The 21,185-nt window shown below is 46.2% G+C and overlaps 1 protein-coding gene across 5 annotated transcripts in view; it reads left to right on the top strand.

Moving 5' to 3' along the window:
* Positions 1–21,185, top strand: part of MYZAP (myocardial zonula adherens protein) — a 99,444-nt gene that overhangs the window by 31,968 nt on the left and 46,291 nt on the right. For all 5 annotated transcript variants that reach the window (XM_032481117.1, XM_006181695.3, XM_014556717.2 and 2 more), the window contains 6 exons: positions 6,015–6,170; positions 8,437–8,529; positions 12,029–12,142; positions 15,720–15,872; positions 19,317–19,442; positions 20,397–20,525. In XM_032481117.1, the coding sequence (XP_032337008.1) occupies positions 6,111–6,170; positions 8,437–8,529; positions 12,029–12,142; positions 15,720–15,872; positions 19,317–19,442; positions 20,397–20,525 (675 nt within the window). In that variant the 5' untranslated portion in view covers positions 6,015–6,110. The remainder of the gene's footprint in view (positions 1–6,014; positions 6,171–8,436; positions 8,530–12,028; positions 12,143–15,719; positions 15,873–19,316; positions 19,443–20,396; positions 20,526–21,185) is intronic.

Raw genomic sequence — 21,185 nt, 5'->3', positions numbered from 1 at the left:
CGCTGTGGCACGTGGGACTCCGTGTGTCACCTCGGGAGTAGCAGCCCCTGGAGGGCGGAAGAAGCCTGGGTTCTAGTCCCAGCTGCCTGACCAAGCGCTGTAGTGGTCGGGCCCGTCAGGTCATCTCTAGGGGCCTCAGTTTCCTCTTCTAGCAGATGCAACTGTGTCAGCCTGGAGCTGGCATTTTTTCAGTTTCTTTAGCTGTGGAAGTCTAGTCAAACGGCTGTGTAGGACAGTGCCATCCATAGAACAAAGTGCAGCGGCTGTGGTTTGCAGGGAGGGCAGGGCTGTGCTGGCTGACCCAGCAGTGTCCCTCACCCCCACCCCACCCTACCCTGTCATCAGGCACCGAGGTGGGGCTGGGAGGCTGTCCACAAGGCCGCTGACTGTGCAACGCTTCCAATTTCTAACCTCCTGAGATTTTGATTCTCTCTTTATGAAGACACAGCAAGGCTAGTTCAGGGGCGAGCCTTTCACCGTCAGAGTAAGTGTGATGACTGTGATGGGAACAGCAAAGACCCCCACGAGGAGAGAGGTGGAGAGACAAGCAGAAGCATCCAGACAGACATGGAGAATTTCGTGGAAGATCAGATACTCAGAAATGATGAGACACCGCCACTAACAGTAGACTCAGGCAGTATCTGCTGGTATGCCCAGCAGCATGCTAGGTGTGTTCCTTAAAATAACTGAAATTGGTGGTGTTATCCCCATTTTGCTGTTCAGGACCCTGAGGCACCGTGGAGTAAGCCCTTGCCCAGGGCCACACAGTGAGTAGCTGTGGACCTGCAGTTCTAATTCGGGTCTGTGCCCCAGCCCTGGCGTCGTGGTGACGTCGCCTGCATGCTTTCTCCCATTGGGAAGGTCTGTTTCATCAGTCGGAGGAACTTACCTAACGTGTGCACTATACCGCTGGGTTCCAGAAAAGAAGTTCCTGATTACCCGCCCCAAGCTGGTCTCTTTTTCCCTGGGGTTTTTAGGCCTGAGTAGCTATTACCTGCTTAGAGGCTGTAATATCTTTAAGAAGTTACCTGCTGTCCGGATACTGTCATTAGAACCACGTTCTCTTTGAGGTTTCTGCTAGGCTGGAGGTTTTTCTTTCCCTTCTCGACTTGAAGCATTCAAAGTGATCAGTCTTTTTCTAAGCATGGGATTATTTAGGAAGTGGTCTCTGTTCGGTCTGTGAGATAGTCAGAAGTAACAGACATTTTAATGAGCCAAAGGTCTCCATTCCTCTGAGCAGACAGGGCTGCCGTCCCCTCCCCATTTCTCTCCCGGGCTGTGGAAGAGCCTCTCTGGCTCAGCTGCAGTGTCCACTTTTCTCACAGTCCGGTAGAACAGCATTAAGCGTGAGTAATGACCAGGAACAGTAATTTGCTAAGACGGACGCACAGGTCAGACAGGTCAGAGCGCATTCCTGAAAGGGACCCCCTCTGCCTGCAAGGCGGGTAGGATCAGAGGCCCAGCGCTCAGCGTCCCTGGTCAGCTGCCACCCTCTGGCTGGAAGAAGAGGTCCCAAACCAAAAGGGTTGGAAATAACTTAGCTTCTAGTTTTCAAGTCACTCAATACATGTCAGGGTCCACCTAAGTCATGTTGCCAGCCGGACATGTGACCAGATGCCTGTCCTGGCCTCTGGGGTCCGGGGCTGGCTGTGGCGGTCTGCCAGCGTCAGTTTGGATGTATGTCCAACTGTGTTTCTGGTATTGTTTATTCTCTGAGAACCCATCTTGACCATGGGCTTTTCTTCCTTTGCACAGATCAGTGTCTGGGATGACCACACACTCCAAATACTCTGGCACAGACACAATTCCAAACAGTCCCTCTCTCTTCTTCCCTTCAAAACGTATTTATGGAGCATCTGTTTATGCTGAGTATCGGGAATAAAGCAGGGACTACAGCCTCTGTAGAGCTTACGTCCTCGTAAGACCCTGTACTCTGACTTAGGGTTTGGAACCTGTGTTCATCTGTCGCTGGATTCACACGTCAGTAAAACCCTTCCAGCAGGAGTTTAGGCTGAGTTTCTTTTCTAAGGCGCTTGCCGCCAAGTACATCTTCATGTTAAACGGCCGTAGCATGAGCCTGTAAATAAGTTTTAAGCTATGCGTACATCCCAGGGAACAGTTTCATTGAGACATTCTCTGTATAGTTTACTGATGATGCCTGTTGTTAATTCTGCCGCATTGCTCAGAGGGATTTGGCTTGAGGTGGTGGTTAACTTTTCCCTTCTTTGACAATAACTTTTTCATTCCATGCATTTATTAAGGCTTTTGTTTTCAAGGCATATTGTGGCCTGCCCAGGAGGCTTTTAATAGGCCTAGTATACATTTTTTAAGATTTGACATTTTTAATACCAAGCAGCATTACAAAGAAGTTAAAAAAAATTTAATTATGGAGACTTTCAAACATAAACGAAAGGGGACTGAATCATGTAATGAATACTGGACCCTTCCCCCAGCCGACAACCCTCAACCCCTGGTCAGTCCTGCCCTGTCTACACCCCCATCCACTTCCTCCAGCTTTTATCCCAGATGTCATAAATAGTTTAAGCATGTTTCTCTAAAAGTTACAGTTTATCTCGTAATATAATCACAATGCTATTATCATGCCTAAAACTTAATATTTATCTTGTGGGGAGATTATCTTAAAGGATATGAGAGGAGAAAAATTTAGCTACAAACACATCACTGAACATGTTAGCTCTTCTCATTTTTTTCTGGCTTCTCCAGTTTTTGACCAAAAACATACTGACATTTTATTAAAATGATAGCAGTCTCCACTCCTTTGTGACTTTTATGGATATAGATTTTATGATTGGGGCAAATATCATTTCTCTGTCCTTCCATCTGCAAGGACTCTTCAGCAGGGCTGTATTTCCATATTCCAGGTAATTGCCTAGAACCTCTTCCAACTTCTTAAGCTCCTGATTCAGGCAGCACATAGTTAGAGAAACTCATTAAGTGCCAATCACTATTGGATGCCGGGGAATATGGTGGAAAAGAAGGCAAAGAAGGCCCCAGACTTCTTAGAACTTCCAGTTAATAGGGAGTAGGCTTTATATATACAGCGATGCTAACAGTCACTCCATCGTGTCTGTGGTGAGTGTTGTGGAGACCTGACTGTCCAAAGGGTCAGTGAAGGTGACCTTGAGGGAAGGACATTTCAGCCCAGCAGTGCGCTCTGCAGGCAGAGGTAATAGCCTGTGTAAATGCCTGAGGCAAGAAGCAGGTTGGCTGATACAGGAACAGCAAGGAGGCAGTGAGGCTGGAAGGGTGTGGGGGCCCTGGGGAGACGGATCACAGGAGGCTGGACAAGAGCCTTCCATCCTGGGCTGCCTCTTCCCAATGGCCCTGGACCCAGGCTGAATGCTTCCAGAACCCTGAGGTCTGAGGGCCACACGAGGACGTGGGCTCCAGCTCCTCTCCTCTTGGCCGTCTTGAAGGCTTTGTGGTTCAGAAACGAGCCTTGGTTTGGAAAGACACACAGGCACTTGAATGCTCCCACCTTGGAAGGAAGAGTAATGTTTACACAGTAGGGTTATTGTGAGGATTAAAGAAAATGTTATACAGTGGCTAGACAACAGGTATTTCCCCTTCTCTTCTTCATAAACATCCCTCCCCTTGCCCAGCCCAGCCCAGCCGCGCCTCACGCTGCGTCAGGAACCCTCTCCTCGTGGAGTGGCCTCTGCTGGTGGCCCTGCGCCCAGCAAGAGTCCTGTGTCCCTTCCCTGTGGGTCTTTCATTGAGACCCCGATGTGGTAATCATTCTTTAGTTCTAATTTTTTGAAAATTAAAATAGAAATGATCCAAAGATCATGCCTGTTTCAAATGAGTTCAAAAATAAGAGTGCAAGAGAGCAGGAAGGGAAAAGTGCAATCCTGTCTTACTGAGGAAACTACCGTCAGGGGGCTGGGGGCCATCTTTCTAGGTGCTTCATATACTCAGATGCACATTTTTTAAACCAAAGATGGGAATATGAAATTTATTATTTTTTACTTCATGGATCTTCGATAGCTTTCCACGTGTGTAGCTTTCAGATCTGTGACCTCTCGGGCGATGTTCCGCAGACCTCATTGTCCTTGACGTGTTTGTGTTGGCCTCCATCAGTGGTGGTCCTCACCTCCCGCATGCGTGGGGAGGCACAGTCCTCTGTATCCGGCCACCTGAGCATTTTCCTGTAAGCCAGTCCACCTGTGAAAGCCTCTGCTTTGCAGAAAAGCATTTCCCCAAAGCCTTAGGTCAGCATCAGCCTGTTTTTCAGGAACTGGGTGGAGTTCGTGAAAGAGTGTGCCTTTGTTTTCTGGTATGTGGGGAGTTTCATTAGCGCTTTTCCTCTTCCTAATGAACTGGGTAGTAATCAGGGATATCTAATTCCAGCTTCTCACTCCACTGACAGCCATTAACCCCCATTCACCGAAACTTAGCTCCCAACTTCAAGGGTTGCCTCAGTGCCTGTGGGACCTAAGGATGAGGGACTTGAGTGGAAGCATTTTGCAGAAGAAAATGCAGAGCATCCCACCCTCATACTTGCTCTCTTTCCAAGTTTGTGCAGAAGAGTGGAAAACATTGTTTTGTTATTTCTTTAAAAAGCTCACATTGTAAACAAACAATACATAAGGGTATAAAGAAAAAAATCGAATGTCATCTGGTCTCCAGCATCCCTGCTCCTCCTCATTGTCTCCTCCTTAGAGGTCATTACGATGGAAAATTTGTTGTATTAACTTTGCTTTACTTTTACAAACTTTGGCTGAATGGGCTCACAGAGTACTTATTATTCTGCCACAAATGAATGATTTTAAAATGCAAATTATAGTCTCCTATGTCAACGATACTTTGCAAGTGCATAGAAAGAATTTATGCCAAGGTGGTTTAAAAGTGAGTAGAGGAGCAGAGTTGCTGACATGGAATGCACTCAGCCTTCTGTCCCAGGCTCGGTCAGCCCAAGGAAGATTGGATGTAGGCTGATTTGTCTGTGAAGTCTAGTTCCTCATCTGGAGTTTCTCCCGTCCCTTGTCTTCTGTGTCGTGAAGGCCTGCTCTATCCCTATGCATCTAACAAAGCTGGCAGTGTGGGGAGATATCCTTAGTGTCAGACAGAATTGGGCTTAAATCTAGGTGTGACCATAAGCAAGAGACTCAATCTCTCTGAACCTCAGTTTTCTCAGGTATAAAGTACAGGGGACTGTCACTGCCTCACAGCATGGTGGTGACGACGAAACATGTAGGGAACATTTCTAGCTTATAGTAGGTGCTGAACACATCTTAACTTCCCTTCCTCCTGTTTCTTGAGGCTTCGTTCTGTGAAGGTGTGTTAGGACTGGGACACGTTCCCTCTTCCCAAGGGTATTTGCATTTCAACACCAATTGGAGTTTTAACTGAGGGAGTTAAGGAGTGGAAGATTTATTTGGAGTGAAGTCATGCTGCCTCTGCCTGGCTTTTCAGAAATACTTCATGAATGGTCACAACAGGTGACCCCACCTTCCTTCCTCAGAACTGGCTCCAGGGTCAGCCCTAACCTTGGAGGACAATTTGGCTGCCAGAATTCTTCCATTGTATGTATCAGACTCATGCATTTCAGGCCACATAGTTAGTGATAAGGATGAAGTCATTTCAGAGGAGCCGGTATAAAGAGAAAAACAGCATTACCAAGAATGTGAGAGTTCAGACACTCACTTTTGTTATCAGGGATGGTGCACGTCCAACTGGCACCTCTGTGAGAAGGCGCCTTCTCTGGAAAGACGGGGCCCTGCAGCTGCACCACTAGGTAAGGGGATAGGGCTTTGGTAGAAATTAGGGAAAGGTGCTGTTCCTCCAGGGTAAAGGCAGGCTGAGCCCGTGACAGATGTGACTTGGTGAGCGAGACCAGGCTGGATTTCTGCTGGCTGCTCTCCCCGTTGCCAGGCACCCCAGTGCTGGGGACCACCTGCATAACCACATTCGGTGGCCCCGATACGACAGCTGTCTCCACGTGGCCGAAGACGTCAGTCGTTATCCCTGTCTCTCTTCCTACTCTCTTTTAGCATCATGACCCGCGCAGTGGAGAACCCACCAGGAAACTCCCTCAGGGTGTTGTCTATGGTGTGGTGCGAAGATCAGATCAGAATCAGCAGAAGGAGATGGTGGTGTATGGGTGGACCACCAATCAGCTGAAAGAAGAGATGAACTACATCAAAGACGTGAGTTAAGGATTTTTTTTTCTGGTTTATATAATCTTTTCATAGCACATTAGAGGGTGGAGTTGGAAGCATTGATACGGATGTGACAAGGCTTTTTGAAACAATTCCTAGTGGTGTCGTTTTGGATGGAAATGTTCCTACAGATCTTCATGGTGATGTTGAAAGCACAGATGGAGTTCTGCAGGGAGGCTTAGCGTGAGCTTCCAGATGCGATTAAGTAAGGATGCACTGGAGGCCAAACGGCTTCTTCCGTCCATGCGTGATAAGAGGCTCCTAAGTGGTTTTGCTTATAACATTGGACTCTCCTAATGTACAAATTTGGACAACTGTATGGATAGATCATGGGGGCTGGGAAAGGACCCCTGCAGTCCAAACTTCTAGCTCCATGTGCCCTATTTAATTTGGTGGGTTTGCAGATAAAGCACAAAGACATGTTGTCAGCTTTTGTTTGAGTTATCGAAAAGAACATCTCTTAATCAAATACCAAGAATAATAAATGCTTTGGGCACCTTCTTTAATGTATCTCAAAAGATTTGGATACTTGTGTAATTCTAAGGAATAAAAAATAATCTTGTTTTGATTTCCAAAGATAATAAATGCTTAACAGAGAAAATGAAGAAAAGCCAGAGAAGCTACACTCATACACAGACATGCAGAACATGTATGACAATTACTAACTTAAGATCCCCAGACGTCCAACCCCCAGAGATCATTTTGAACCATTCAGAGAACTCCATTCCTAATTTTCCTGTAGAGGAGCAGCTTACATCTTCCTAGTCTCCTGTATTTTTCTCATGGAAATGCTTAGACCTCCCTCAGTGATGTGCTCCAGATAACATGGCGCAACTTCAGAGGTAGACCTTCTAAGCAGAGGGAGAGTTGCAGATTGCCCAAGACAAGATTGCAGGCCCAGGCCATCAGGTGCCCAGGTCACAGGGCTGTTTCTGACCTGAATTGCCAACCTCCAGCATGATCTGCAACTTAAATTAATTTCCAGGTCCCACCTTCTAGAGCTGGCTTCAGATCCACCCTGGCTACTCACTCCTGACTGTGTTAATGGGTTTGTTTGCCCTCCCTTGAGAGTGGGTGACTCTGGCTTAGCTGGCTTCCTGCAGTTTTTGCCAATGAGAGTGACATGCAACTCCACCCACTCTCCGCCGGTGAGCAGCCCGAGAGCCAGTCAGGGCCGTGGACGAAAGCCATCCTGCCTGCCCAGAGTGAAAGGTTGTGCTTTTGGCCTCATTTCCCCGAAATGTTTGTAGTTAATAGCAAGAAAGTAGACCCTATCATTAGAATTCATCTGGGGAAAGCTTGGTGTCTTGACTTGCCCTCTCTCTCCTGCCCCGAAATTTCCACCAATATTCAGTCACCCCATAAACATGTAGTCTAGTTTAAAACACAGCTTCAAAACTAAGTCCCCATGTGCTGTCCCTGGCATACCCGTCACTCTAACCAAGTCTGCCTTTGAGCTTCTCCAGTGATAGACGTTCCAGAGGCTCCCTTGAGACTCCCTGTTCTGTTTAGGATCCCTGATTTCTTTGTCCATCCTAGGGGGCACCAGAAGAAGGGAGGAGACAGAGACTACACGTTAGGGTTTTTGTCTTTAAAAAAAATGTACAAGGCCCCATTACTCCTCTGGAAGTGGGACTATAGAGAAACTTAAACTTAAGTGTTTAGGGGGGTCACCTCGACTTTTCTTATACTGAGTGCCTTGTGTATTGGTGATTATTGGGGAACTGACTCTCACATGTATGGGCTCATACTTTCCTGTCTCACATCCCAGACATTTAATTACTCTCTGGCAGTCAGAACCAAGATAGGGGAAACTAGAGTTGGCTTTTGGTTTTCCGGTTCTCCTAGCCATATTTTTACAAGGTCAACTTGTTAAAAATTTTCTACCTATAAAACTGTATGGTAGGGAAACGGGAAAATCTAGCCTGAATATGGTTTTGAGGGTGGCAGGTAAATGTCAACAAACCGGTTTTTCTTTAGAGCTTCTTATTTGTATAATCAATATTTATTAATAATTATAATTTTATGTAATCATAATATATGTGTATGTATTATTATCCTTGTTATTTGGATAATTCCCTTGGCTTCCAACTGGCTATCAGGAGTGATGTTCTCCTTAACTGTCCCAGATTGTCTTCTTCTGAGACTGTTTTTGTGTGAGGTCCTTCTCTCATGAGGGTTTCTTAAACGTTTTGGAAATCTCACATGAAAATGTTGTAGCTGGCTGTCTAACTAGCATCTTTGTGGGCTGCAGGTGAGAGCCACTTTGGAAAAAGTGAGGAAGAGAATGTATGGGGACTATGATGAAATGAGACAGAAGATTCGACAGCTCACCCAGGAACTGTCAGTAAGTCAACATCTCAGTGACTTGGAAATTCAGCAGGATGCTAGAGCAGAACGCCCCCTCAGGTGCTAGTCCCTGAAGGTATTTGAGTGTACATTGGTTTTTTATGGATCGACTCATATTTTAAAAGAACTGAGGGAATTTTGTCACAGAATGGAGTTTAGTATCTGAAGGAAAACTCTGGGGTCAAGAACAGCCTTTACATTGGAAGCATTCCCTCCAAAGGCGGGAACAAGACAAGGAAGCCAGCTGTCATGTTATTCCTTAGCACTGTCCTGGAGAGACTAGCCGATGGAGTTAAACAGGAGAAGGAAATCCAGACGTTTATAAACTGGACAGGCAGACGCAAAGCTATCACTGCTTATAAACTGTATGATTATATACCCAGAAGGCTCGAGTGAACCAATGAAAAAACTACTATAAATCCAAAAGAATTGTGTAAGGTAGCAAGATAAATGATTAACAGACACAAACAAATAGGTTTCAGTATACCAAAAAAACCCAACAACAACAACAACAAAAAAAAAAACCCCCAAAAAACCCAGAGAAAATAACAGCTACATAAAAAATACCAAATACCTAGACGTAAACTTTAACAAGTAGAAAGACACACCATGTACCTAGAAAGGAAGATTCAGCATTATAATATGTTAGTATCATTCAAGTTAATACACAAATTTAATAAAATTCAATAAAAATACCAACATATTTATTTTATTTATTTATTTTATTTTATTTTATTTATTTTATTTTATTTTATTTTATTTTATTTTATTTTATTTTATTTATTTTATTTTATTTTATTTTTTATTTACAACTAGATTAGGTGATTCCTTGGTATATAGAAAACAAACATGAAGAGTTGAGGAAATTCTGGGGAAAAAAGGGCAGTGAAAGAGAATAGCCCTATTAATGTTATGAGAAATTGAGAAAGCCTCAGAGAATAAGATAGCATAGTGTCAGCACATAAACAGACATCATTGAATAAAAGCTCAGAAATACACCCCAACAGATGATAAATGTGGCATCTGAAATAAAGGGAGGCAAAGGGACCAGTCACTGTGTTCTCTTGGGACAGACTTATATCCGGATAAATTCTAAATAGATCAAAGACTCTAGATGCTAAAATGGAACTTAAAAGTGTCAGAAGAAAATACATGTGAATCCTTTAATACTCTTCAAGAGGGGAAGGTGTTTTCTGACTATGACATGCAATCCCAAAACCACGAAAGGAAAGGCTGATACAACTTTGGCTACATTGAAATGAAAACCAGTGCTGGCAGAGACACTGAAGTCAAAGGCAAGGGGCAAACTGGGAAAAGTTATTTGCCTTCATATCATAGACACTCGGCTAATATCCTGAGTATTTAAAGAGCACCCATGAGTCAAGAAGAAAAAGGCCACAGCTCATACAAACAGGCATGGTATCTGTTACAGATAACTTACAGTGAAGGAGCGATAACGACCCTTAAATGTATGACAGGATGCTCTGCCTCATTCTCAGAGTAAGAGAAACTCAAACAGTCCTGCTTTGTCCTTTTTACCTAGAGGACTAGCAGAACTGCAGGAGTGGGACCGGACGCTGCAGGAGCGGTGCTAGGGGGGAGCAGGCAGGCTGCTCGTTGGAATGTAATTTGCAGTATCTACCCAAATTGCAAATGCCTACCTCCTTGGACTCAGCAATTTTATTCCTAAAAATTTATTCCATAGATAAATCCTCACATATGTGAAATGACATATGTATGAATTTAGTTGTTAAGCTCTGTTTATAATAGTAAGATTGGAAACCTGCATGTCTATTAAGAAGTGGAAAGTAAAATAAATTGTATCTCTACAGTACAATACACAGAGTTCTAAAACCAAAAAAAAAAAAAAAAAAGTGAGTAAGCTCTTCAGAAAGAGAGATTAAAAAATTTCAAAGATATATAGAGTAGATGGTGAAAAAAGCAAGATACAGGGAAATAATCATGTATAGTGTTCTAACATTTACGTAATCCAAGAGGGGGAAATAAATACGTCCAGATTGTTTCACATGTGCACAAAAAGTTACTCGAAGGATGTCACAAAAGTAATTAACAGTGGTTCCTGCTTGAGTGGAGCCAAGTGCAGAGTGGGTGAGGTGGTAACAGAGCAATGGGACAGGGGTGAAAGGGAGATTTATTTTAGCATGTACCTGTTCTACTTTTAAAATGATGAACTCTGTGAATGTATCACCTACTCAAAAATTTAAGAAAAAATAACTTTCCTTTAGTTTAATCAAGCAAATGCTTATGGGAGAAAAAATTTTTTTTTAATATTTTTGATTAATAATCTTGAAGGAAAAAAAAAGTCCATTATGTATGACATGCTTTCCATGACCCTTAACGTCTGCAAGGAAGAAGCACGGTCACAGCAGTCATGTGTTAGAGTCTAGTTCATGGCCGGGTTGTGAAATTGTCTGCTTAAGTAAGTCTTACTGCCTTGATTATAGGGGTGAGGTTATGTAAACATACCCACCTAACCCATTCTCACTGACAAAGAGGAGGAGGTTTGTGAAATTTTCACCACCCTTGGAAATTCACCCTGCCGTCCACTGACACTAATGACTGTAATTAAAGCCAGAGGATTGGATTTGCAGTAGATGCCTAAACAGGTCTCTGCCCCTTGCTCTCCACTGCCGTCTCCTGCACACCCTCATTCTCATGCTAGGACTGTCACAGGAGCGCCGGCTCTCTGCCCACAGTCTCTCCTCCTCCAGGCCGCACCATGGACTGCAGGCGGGTTAAGGTGCTAACGTACTGCCACGTGAACACGCTGAGCAAGAGCACGCCTCCTGCTCTGGGTCCTGGCCTGCCGTTTCCCTTCTGCCTCCCTCTCCCAGTTGTGCACCTCCTGCTCTCTCGTGCCTGGCTGCTCCCCGTGGTGCCCGCAGTCCGCCCAGGTCTCCCCTGAGCATTCCCAGAACCTTACCCCGGTTCTGCCGCCTCCTGGCCTTTCTGTATCCAGCCCTTCTTTAAGGTTGACCTTAAGACTGGTCTCTGATGAAACACTCACAAACATGTTAAACACACATCCAACAAAGACAGCATAACACAGCTCTTGAGAACTGGGTGAGCCCAAAGGACGTTCCTTCCTGGGTGAGGAGGAAGAGCGGGATGGCTCAGGAAGGTATTCCAGCTGGGTTCTGGTTCTGGAGGTAGCTGTGCCACTTAGCTATTTGTGTGCAAACCCCTTAACTCTGATTCTGCTTCCTCCCTTTAAAAGGGAACGTTGTGGCTGCCACGTAGTGTTGTGAGGACTGAGTGAGGCCCTGTGGGGGCACGTGTGAATATTATCCAGAGGAAGAGCAGCCTTGTCTTTCTACTCTCGGGTCATGCCGAAGTTGACTTGTTAATTTAAAGCTGTACTTGAAGTACCGTTGACGTGGATGTGGCTGCTGTCGGGAGCAAGTCCCCGCCGGATGGGAGGTGGTTGTGAGTGTGTGTGGACTGGCTGTGTGTAACCGTCTCCTCCATCTGTCCAGGTCTCCCAGGCTCAGCAGGGCTACCTGGAGAGTCACATCCAAACACAGTCGTCAGCCCTGGACAGTTTCAATGCCATGAACTCGGCTTTGGCGTCGGACTCCATCAGCCTGCAGGTATTCATCTGCCCCTTGGTGGCCTGGGTGTCCCCCGTGACAGTGCAGGCGTGCTTAGCCACAAGTGGGCCCCTAGTCTTTGTAGAAAAGTAAGGCATTATTGAGAATCCTTTACACATGGCTGCAGTCAAGGCTGAGCCAGGAAGACAGTGAAGGAAGGAGGTTGAAGGAAGGGCTTCCAAGCTGAGACTCTTCACCTTGGAGCTGGAGTTGTTTCTGCTCTTATTAAAATGGGGGTTTAGATCCTGAGTTCAGAGATCAAGATGTCACGTAATCCACTAGATCCCCAAGTGGTCTTAGGTGTCAGTGCCTGAAACAGCACATCAGCTGGCTCCCCGAAGCCCAGTGTTTCGAGAAGCTCCAGCAATCACAGAGAAGACAGACGTAACCAAAGGCAGTGTGTCTTCATTCATGACAACTCCTAAAGGCTATTAGCACTTTTTCCCAATTTAGAAATTATTTTGCATTAAAAGAGATCATATGCATTCCAAAAAACATCTTATAGTACCTGGCAGAGAAATAAAAAGAGCCAGAACCCTACATTTGTGCAAATGAAATGTGTGTGTCAGCCCACTTTAAGGTGATTGCTGTCTTGATCAGTTTGATTTGCTAGGAGTTAACCCCTTGGATGTTGCCCATTGCTCTTCCAATGGAGCCCCCCATCCAACATGCAAATTAACTTGAAAATGTTCAGAGAAGAACATTATATTCCCCGGAAGCAGCTTCCCTTGGCTTTAATTTCCAAACATGTAAACAATAGTTTCTGCCCGCTTCCACCTTTCTTTGGCTATTAGCTTTCTACCCTCCTCTTGAAGTTTCCACAAGCGATTTCACATCCTTTCTGGTTCTCTATAAATAATCTGCTAGATAAGCAAACAGAGTTTCATGCTGAGATTATCCACTTCCGCTAGGATCTGGTATTCTCTACTAACAGCTGTTTGGGCAGTGGTGCCAAGAGCAAAACTGGGCCACGGTCCCACCACGCTTCTGGGTGGGCCTTGTGTTTGGATTTGTCTGGGAGGCCCATTTCTGGTGGGGCCTCCGTGTCCCACCCTTTTCCTGGCTCTCCATAGTTCATGCCAGCTTTCCCCTGGCCTCAGGCCAAGCCCTACTTTGGATCTGGCTCATTCAGTAGCCTTTGTTTTCCCTTCCTTCTGCCATCCAGGGGGCTCACCCAGGCTCCCCTTCCTCCCCTCATGGACATCTCCTCACTCAGGGCCAACCAGGAAATGCTGTCCCTCACCTGCATACAGATCTGGTTGGTATCGAGGTTTTCTTCCCCATCATACTTTTCATTTGCCATCCCACTGTTGACTGAGAAAAATGTAGTTAAAAGTTGTAAGTTAAGTTTTATTCAGGGACTTCGCAAAGGACTGCTAAGCCCTCGAGTCAGTCCTGAGGTAGCTCTGAGGGACTGTTCTGAAGAGGTAAGGGAGGAGCCAGGACATACAGGATTCTTTTTGATGGAAAAAAAAAAACAAACCAAAAACCCAAAACCATGTAGTCAAACATGTAAAGATTATAGTTAATCATAAAAATCAGACATCTTAAGTTAATGATTTTTAGTGCTTTCCTATGTATGGAAAAAATACAAGTCTGGGCTCATTGAAGTGACTTCTTTGATGTGCAATTTAACTGTCCAGGGCCAGTATCCTGTTTTTTCCACCCTGAATTCCCCTCAGGTGCATCTTTGGAGGGGTGAGGGGTGTGACAGCACTGGCTGATGGTTTGATGGTGGGGAAAATTCGTTTACCCGAATGGCAGGCAACATTCTTTGTTTACTGGAATAGAAGGCAACATTTTTTGTCCACACCGCTGACAGTCCAGGCATTTACTTCAGGTCAACTGTTAGAACAGGGTCAACCCTAACCCAGGGCCCCCTGACCGATTCCTAGTTATGGGCTAGTCTCATTCCAGGGCAGACAGAGGAGCCTTATAATGAAAAGATTAAAAACCATTGTCTTAAAAAAAAAAAAAAGGCAAGGGGAGGAGGAAGAGGAGGAAGGAAAGGTGCCATCCCATGGCCAGGAAACCCAACTGGTCTGAAGTAGTTGGCTTCTTCTGCAAGGCTCTGACCCCTTCTGTTGTCCAGTCTACCCCATTTTCATTGTTACTGACAATAAGACCAGATCCTTGGTTGGTTTGGTTTTCTAGATTGTCAGAGCTGGAAAGAACTGTTGAGATGATCCCCAGTCCCCTTGTTTTGTGTAAGCAAACTGAGGCCAACAGAGAGAAATGACTTGAACAAGGTGTCTAGCTAGTGGCAGAGCCAGGGCTGCAGCCCTGCTCTCTTGGTCCGGATACAGGTTCATGAGCACGATACTGGGCTCTGAAAAGCCAGGGGCGGTTGGAGCGGGGTGGTTGGGCCAGGTGGCTTCTAAAGCTCCTTGCAGCTTCAGTGTTCTGGGATTCTGGTTTCCAAGTGGCTTCTGTACTTTCTTTCATGTCTATTTACCACCATTGAAAATCCTTTCTCCTGACTCAGGTAGGTTTAGGATTGAGTCTAATTATCCAAAGTGGAGGCTGCAGAGTTGGGGGAGCTTTAGAGACGCGTCATTTACAAAGAGGACTCAGATGTTAGAAAGTGTGTCTGATACCAGAGTTTCCAGATCTTCTAATATAAAGCTGTCAGTGACTCGGGGAGGTGGTAGGAGGGGCCCATAAGTCTGTGTCCAGTGACAGGAATTCTGGAGATGTAGACGCCATTTCTGTGGAAGGAGAGTTCAGCAGGTGATCTGAAGCATGGAATAGCAGCAGTATTAAACATTCCTGTCCCAGCGGGCGGCCTAGAGCAATAATCAACAGGCTTTTGACATCTGTCATGCACTTTTCTGAGTCACACACTCTGTTCCCTGGTTCTCCCTTCATCACTGCCCTTCTCTGCCTGAGGGAGGAAGGTGGAGCCTCTGCAGATGTTATGGTAACCTCAAGCACGTTGTCATGGCAGGTCGTCTCGATAAGTACATATGGGAACAGCCCGTTTGAGGAAAAAGGGGAGGGTCTCCATTCTACACAACACCGATTTTGTCTTCCGATTTCAATTTGGGAATTTGGAAAATATAGAAAATACAAAGAAGAAAAGAAACACCATCCATAATCCTATCCCATCGTGAAAACTTCTTATTGGGGTTTCAGTGATTCTCCTCCTAGTCTTTTTTTTCCCTCCTGTGCATGAACACATTTGAACATGCTTATGCATTTTTTTTCCAAATGGGATTCTTCTCTACTTACTATTTTCAAACTCATTTTTTTTCCTATGTGAAATGATGTATTATGAACACTTTTCCTTGGAAAAGGTTTTTAACCATTCCCATCCATCCTGGGCAGCAGCAGGTGGTACTGGCAGCAGCTATGGGGTGCCATGGAGGGGGCTGGCTGGCCCACCCAGCCACGGAGGGCAGGCCTGCTGACCGCTATGGGGCCGCAGTCGTTCAGACATCGGGGTCCCGGCCTTGCAGCTCCTGCGGGCTGATGTCCAGCTCAGCAGCTGATGACAAAGGGACATCCCGGGGCGTGACTCTGGCCATGTGTTCTCGCACCACTGGATCTGGTTTTGTTTTTATTTTCATCCCAACAGAAAACCCTTGTGGATGTTACTTTGGAAAATAGCAACATTAAGGATCAAATCCGAAGTCTGCAGCAGACATATGAAGCCTCCGTGGAGAAGCTGCGGGAAAAGCAGAGGCAGTTAGAGGTAGCGCAGGTTGAAAACCAGCTGCTGAAAATGAAGGTAAAGTCCAGGAGCGCAGAGTTCCTGCTCACCTTTCTCTCCTCTCTTCCCCCATCAGCTCTCCCATTTTCTTGTCTCTGCTGTCTTCTTTGTTGCATTTCCCACCCTTTTGTGGCCAACCCCACAGGGCTTGACTTGAAGGCCCTGAAGGGGTTTCTGTGTTCACAGCTGCCAGCCCAGATTGGGGGTGCCCATGTATACCCCACCGTGGCGCACTCCTGCCTTGGCCCCAGTGGCCTTAGGGGCTGCCGAGACAGTCATCCGGGCACTGCTCTTCTGTACCAAGAAGGCACCTGGGATGCCTACCAGTCTGGGACCTCAGAAGCTTCACTGTTTAGATTTTCTCTGAGGTTCTGAGGCCTTTCTGTCTGATTTGACAGCAAAGAGCTGAGGGGCAGCCAGGAAGAAAACGGGTGGGTAACCAAGGACCTGGGCAGTGTCCCTCCTGCCCACCAGGCTGTGCTTGGTCCTCCGCTCGGCTTCTAAGGCCCCGGAGGTTGTTGGTGCTCCTCCCAAATTTGAAGCAGGGGTCGATTTCCTCCCCAGTGCAGGAGCAGTCCCACGAGTGGCTCACGGAAGCCACTCACGTGATTTCCTGAGTGAGTCTGTTCTCATCTAAGTCTCTGGTTTTCAGACTGTGGTTTGCATGGTCTTAGGCTGTGCTAGAGAAGATGCCTGATGTGTGGTGTCTCCACGTAGTTTATTGCTCAAACCAGAGTACGTGCGGGAGTGAAAGGAGGTGCTGAGCATTCAGTTAGGGGAACACAGTGGTCCCCTCTCTAAGGGCTGCCCAGGGAGGGCTGGAAGGCGAGCATGGGCTGCATGGTCTCTCATTGCGGCCCGCGGCTGTGCGGTCACCATCCACTTGGCCAGACACGGCCACCAGGGGAGGGGAGGGGCCAGAGTCCCCTTCGCTTTCTCTTCGAACAGGGCTGGACTTCCACTTACTCTTGCATGTATTATATTTCTGGGTGAGAGTTACTTTGAAAAAAAAGGGGGGGGTTGTGGCTGAGAAAGTCTGAAATGTCTGTTTCAAGTCCTATCCTCAGTGTAGGAGCTTTACCAAGCAATTCATTCCACTGTCTGCTCTGTGCACCTGTGCTGTGCTCTCCTGTCTGTTCCAGGGGTGCTGTGGTGTTGGGGAGACCAGGTCTCTAAATCTGGCCTACATGTGCCTGTTTTAGAGATTAATACTTTCCTTTATCCCCAACATAATCATTTTAAAAAGTTACAGGACTGAGAGTATTTCATACGACCTGGATGCTGAGTAAACAGGACGTGAGGGACAGAACCTGTTCTAAAGTGGCGATGGGGTGCAGGACACACTGGGTCTCTCTCAGCTCACGATAATCTCTGTTCAGGAGTTCCCGTTTTGTGGCTTCTTCAAAGTGCCTAGTGATGAGAAGGGAGAATCAGAGGGCATCAAGAGCGACTTCGGGCCAGTCTTTGAAGTGAACACCCTGCAGCCTATGGAGGTTGCAGTACACCTTCCTTATCCAGAGGTTGGGTACCCAGCCAGCTCAGCAGTCTTGACCAAGCAATAAGCTGGAAGGGAGAGACACGAGGAAACCTTCGGAAGCTTAGTATCAGTGGCCTGAAGTTCACAGGCGAGGGCAGGGCCTGGGCAGAAAGGAAACATGAGCCACCTTCAACATAAGCCTGCTGTTTTTTCTCATCTCCTAAGCTGGGCCTGTGCAAGCCCCCCAGGAGCCCCCAGCTTAAGGTCCCCTGAGCCAGGCGGCAATGTTTCTAAAGGCAACATTTGGGGAAGTGCAAAGGTACGGAAAGCATTGAGTCCAGATTTCTTACACAAGCATAAGTCTTTCCTAGAGACTGATTGGCCAGTGCAACTAATGGGGTGCCCTCAACTCCACGTGGCAGCTTCTCTTCAAAGGCCTCCCTGCTTTCTAACTTAAAAAAATTTTTTAATTAATAAATGCACATGGGGGAAAAAGCCAAACAAACAATATGGAAGGTAACCTGTAGGTACACCTGCACCATTTTACACTCCCACCAGCCGCGTAGGAGGATTCTGTTTTCTCCCCATCCCCGTCAACACGCATTACTCTCTGTCTTACTGGTTACAGCGTCCAAGTGGAGGGGAAGTGGTAGCTCACTGCAGTTTTGCGTTTCCCTGATAACTAGTGATGTTGAGCATTGTCTCTTGTGCTTATGGGCCATTTGTATGTCTTCTCTGGTGTCTGTCAAATCCTTTGCCCATTTTTAAATTGGGTTATGTATATTTTATTATTGAGTTGTAAGAGTCTTTATATATATTCCAGATACAAGTATTAGATATGTAATTTGCAAATACTGCCCCCCCACTCTCTGTGTTGTCTTTTCAGTTTATTGATAACATCCTTTGAAGCACAGTTTTTAATATTGAATATTGGTAAAGTCTTATTTATCCATTTTTTGTCGCTTGTGCTTTTGATGTCATACCTAAGAAGCCATCACTTAATCAGAGGTCACGAAGGTTTACCTTATGTTTTTCTTCTAAGAGTTTTGTAGTTTTGGCTTTCATGTTTAAGCCTTTAATCCATTTTGAGTTAATTTTTGTATATGGTATATTAGGGATCCAGTGTCATTCTTTTTTTTTTTTTTTAGTGTCATTCTTTTGCATGTGACCAATCTGATTGTCCCCAGTGCCATTTGTTGAAAAGGCTATTCTTTTCCCAGTGAATGATCTTGGTAGATAATTGTTTGAAATTTGATTTTTATAACAGATAAATTATTTACTTGGTTTGAAACTCAAGTCTACAAAACAAAATATATTCAGAATTAGAGCATCTATATCTGTAATATCTTTTTTCTCGTAATCCCTCCTTCCTCCTATAGGAAACTTAAAAAATTTCTTTAAATTTATATTATAAGGTATAAATTGTTAATTTTATAGTTTATCCTACTCTGACCCAATTCTGATAACCTAGTGATCTTATTTTCAGCCCTACAACAGAACATTCAAGAATTAAAACAGCATATCTTTCTGATGCTAATTAGAGTGTGGATATATTAACCAGAGAAAAAGGTTTGTTCAAACTGATAATAAAAGCAAAAGAACATTAGACAGGAAGAGTCACTGAAGAAAGGGGTTAATAAGACAGTGGAGCTTGGACACATTTTGGAGAGCATTCAGTTTAAAAATGATTAAATCTGGGGGGAGTGTTGATACTCAGGTATGTGTCTGCCTTTGGAAAATTTACTCACGTGGAGCACTTTTTCCTGATGTTATCAAATAAATGAGTGTAAGGTGCTGCTGTTTATTTTCTGTGCACCCGATCACCCCTTTGCCTTCTTCCTGCCGTCCCGTTCCCCGTTAGTTCCTGCTGCCTGTCTCCTGCAGAACCCTGGCTCCTCTGTGAGTCCACGCCTGAGACAGAGCGAAAGGGACGGATTCCCCTGGAACCCGCCAGAGCCGCAGCTCTGACGTGAGTCTCGTTGCAGGTGGAATGCTCCCAGGAGGCCAACGCCGAGGTGATGAGAGAGATGACCAGGAAGCTGTACAGCCAATACGAGGACAAGCTCCGCGAAGAGCAGCAGCGGCACAGTGCGGAGAAGGAGGCGCTCCTGGTGGGTATGCGCTCGCCGCCGATGGAGTCACGACAGTCTGGGCTTCATTATTGTCGGTGAGCTGTAACTGGGAGGGTTCTGCTCCCAGGTGAGTTAGTGGACTCTAACAGAGGAGACGGGTTGAGGAATTTATTATTTACCCATTCGCTCCCCTCCCCTCCCTCTACTCACCCGCCTCCCTGCCCGGAGTGGTCCCCAGTCTCTGTCTCTCCTCGCACCCCTTTCTCTAGCTAGTCTGACCATTTCCAGCATCCAGGCAGGTCCTGGGCTTCCCTGCAGTGGTGCCCTTCCTCCTTCCCCATCCTCGATCCTACCCAAGCTCCCCCAAAGCCTTAAAAACGCCACCCTCCCCACAAATGAGGTCTTCCCCGCTCACGCAGCTAGAAGTGTCCTTGGGGAGCCCGCTCTCCCTTTGCCGTGGGATCCTCTGGGCCCTGTTACTAGACCTGGGCCGCACGTCTCACGTCTTGGCTTCTCTAGAAGAACATAAATTCCTTGGAGACAAGGACTCCATTCTGCCTTATCTTGTGTCCTCCCAGGCTTAATCAGTGTGCTGACTGACGGACTGAGTTGGTGCTTTGCAGTACGGGGGAAAGATCTGGGCATTCTGCATTCAATTCCAGATCCAGCCCTAATTCCCTTTATGTTGGCAGATACGGTGACACTCTGAGCACCTAGTCAGGGGATAAGTAATATTTGCAGGCTCTTTTTAGACATCAAGACTCAAGAGAAAATAGGAGAAAAAAAATAACTAAGCCCAGTAAAAAGCCATGTGATGCGTCTTTATTCACAGGTGAGAACCAGAACCACAGAATTTGAGTCTATGGTCTGTGGGGCACTTCTAGGCCCCCACGTCATACTTTTAAGGAATCACAATGATTTAGCAAGGCCTGAGCTGTTCGGAGCCTGATTGGTAGGGACTGCATGGCTGAGGAGAGTGCATTTCTTTTGCAGGAAGAAACCAATAGCTTTCTGAAAGCCATTGATGAAGCCAATAAAAAGATGCAAGCGGCAGAGATCAGCCTAGAGGAGAAGGACCAGAGGATTGGGGAGCTGGACAGGTTGATTGAGCGGATGGAAAAGGTAACACACAGCTTCGGGCCCCTGTGGTCCCCTTGCCCGGCCTCCTCTGTGGTCCTGCAGTTCCCTGCAGGCCTGTCTGAAGGTATGAGAAGCCGTCACTACAGATCCTTCTCATCCGTGCAATCTGTGACTTAAAAAAGAAACAAAAAACAAAAACAAAACTGCAAAATAAAGTATACGGAAGTCCGGAAGTTCTAATTTCTCCCATGGTGATGATTTGGATGCTGCAAAAAATATTACCTGTAAGATTATTTATAAAAATTAATATTTTAGCAGGCCTGCTTGGCTGGGGCCCCAGGCATGAACTCAGTTTACTTGTTGAGCAGACAAGCCCTCTTTAGATGTTACATGGGACACCACGCCTTTTGTTCTGGGGCTTCGGTCTGAAGGGTTGGCTTTTCTCTGACACCACATGTCCGAGTGGGGGACGCCACATTTCTTTGTGGGTCTGTGGGTGGGGCTCGCAGGCTGATGGGTGCGGGTGGGGGAGGCCTGTGGAAGGCAGTTCAGCTGAGATGACGAGCCAGTCTGGAGAAGGGCAGGAGGGAGACCAGAAATTCGACAGGAAGTGGAGAAGAGGGAAGGCAGGGTGGGAAAGAGGAAAGAAAAAAGGAAGGGAAGGAAGGGACAGGGCGGGTGACCTGGAGCAGGTGACAGCTG

Source organism: Camelus ferus, chromosome 6 (genome assembly GCF_009834535.1).
Source record: "Camelus ferus isolate YT-003-E chromosome 6, BCGSAC_Cfer_1.0, whole genome shotgun sequence".
NCBI classification, from domain to species: domain Eukaryota; kingdom Metazoa; phylum Chordata; class Mammalia; order Artiodactyla; family Camelidae; genus Camelus; species Camelus ferus.
The sequence above is the reverse complement of the archived record's forward strand: the minus strand, read 5'-3'. Positions and strand labels throughout refer to the sequence as shown.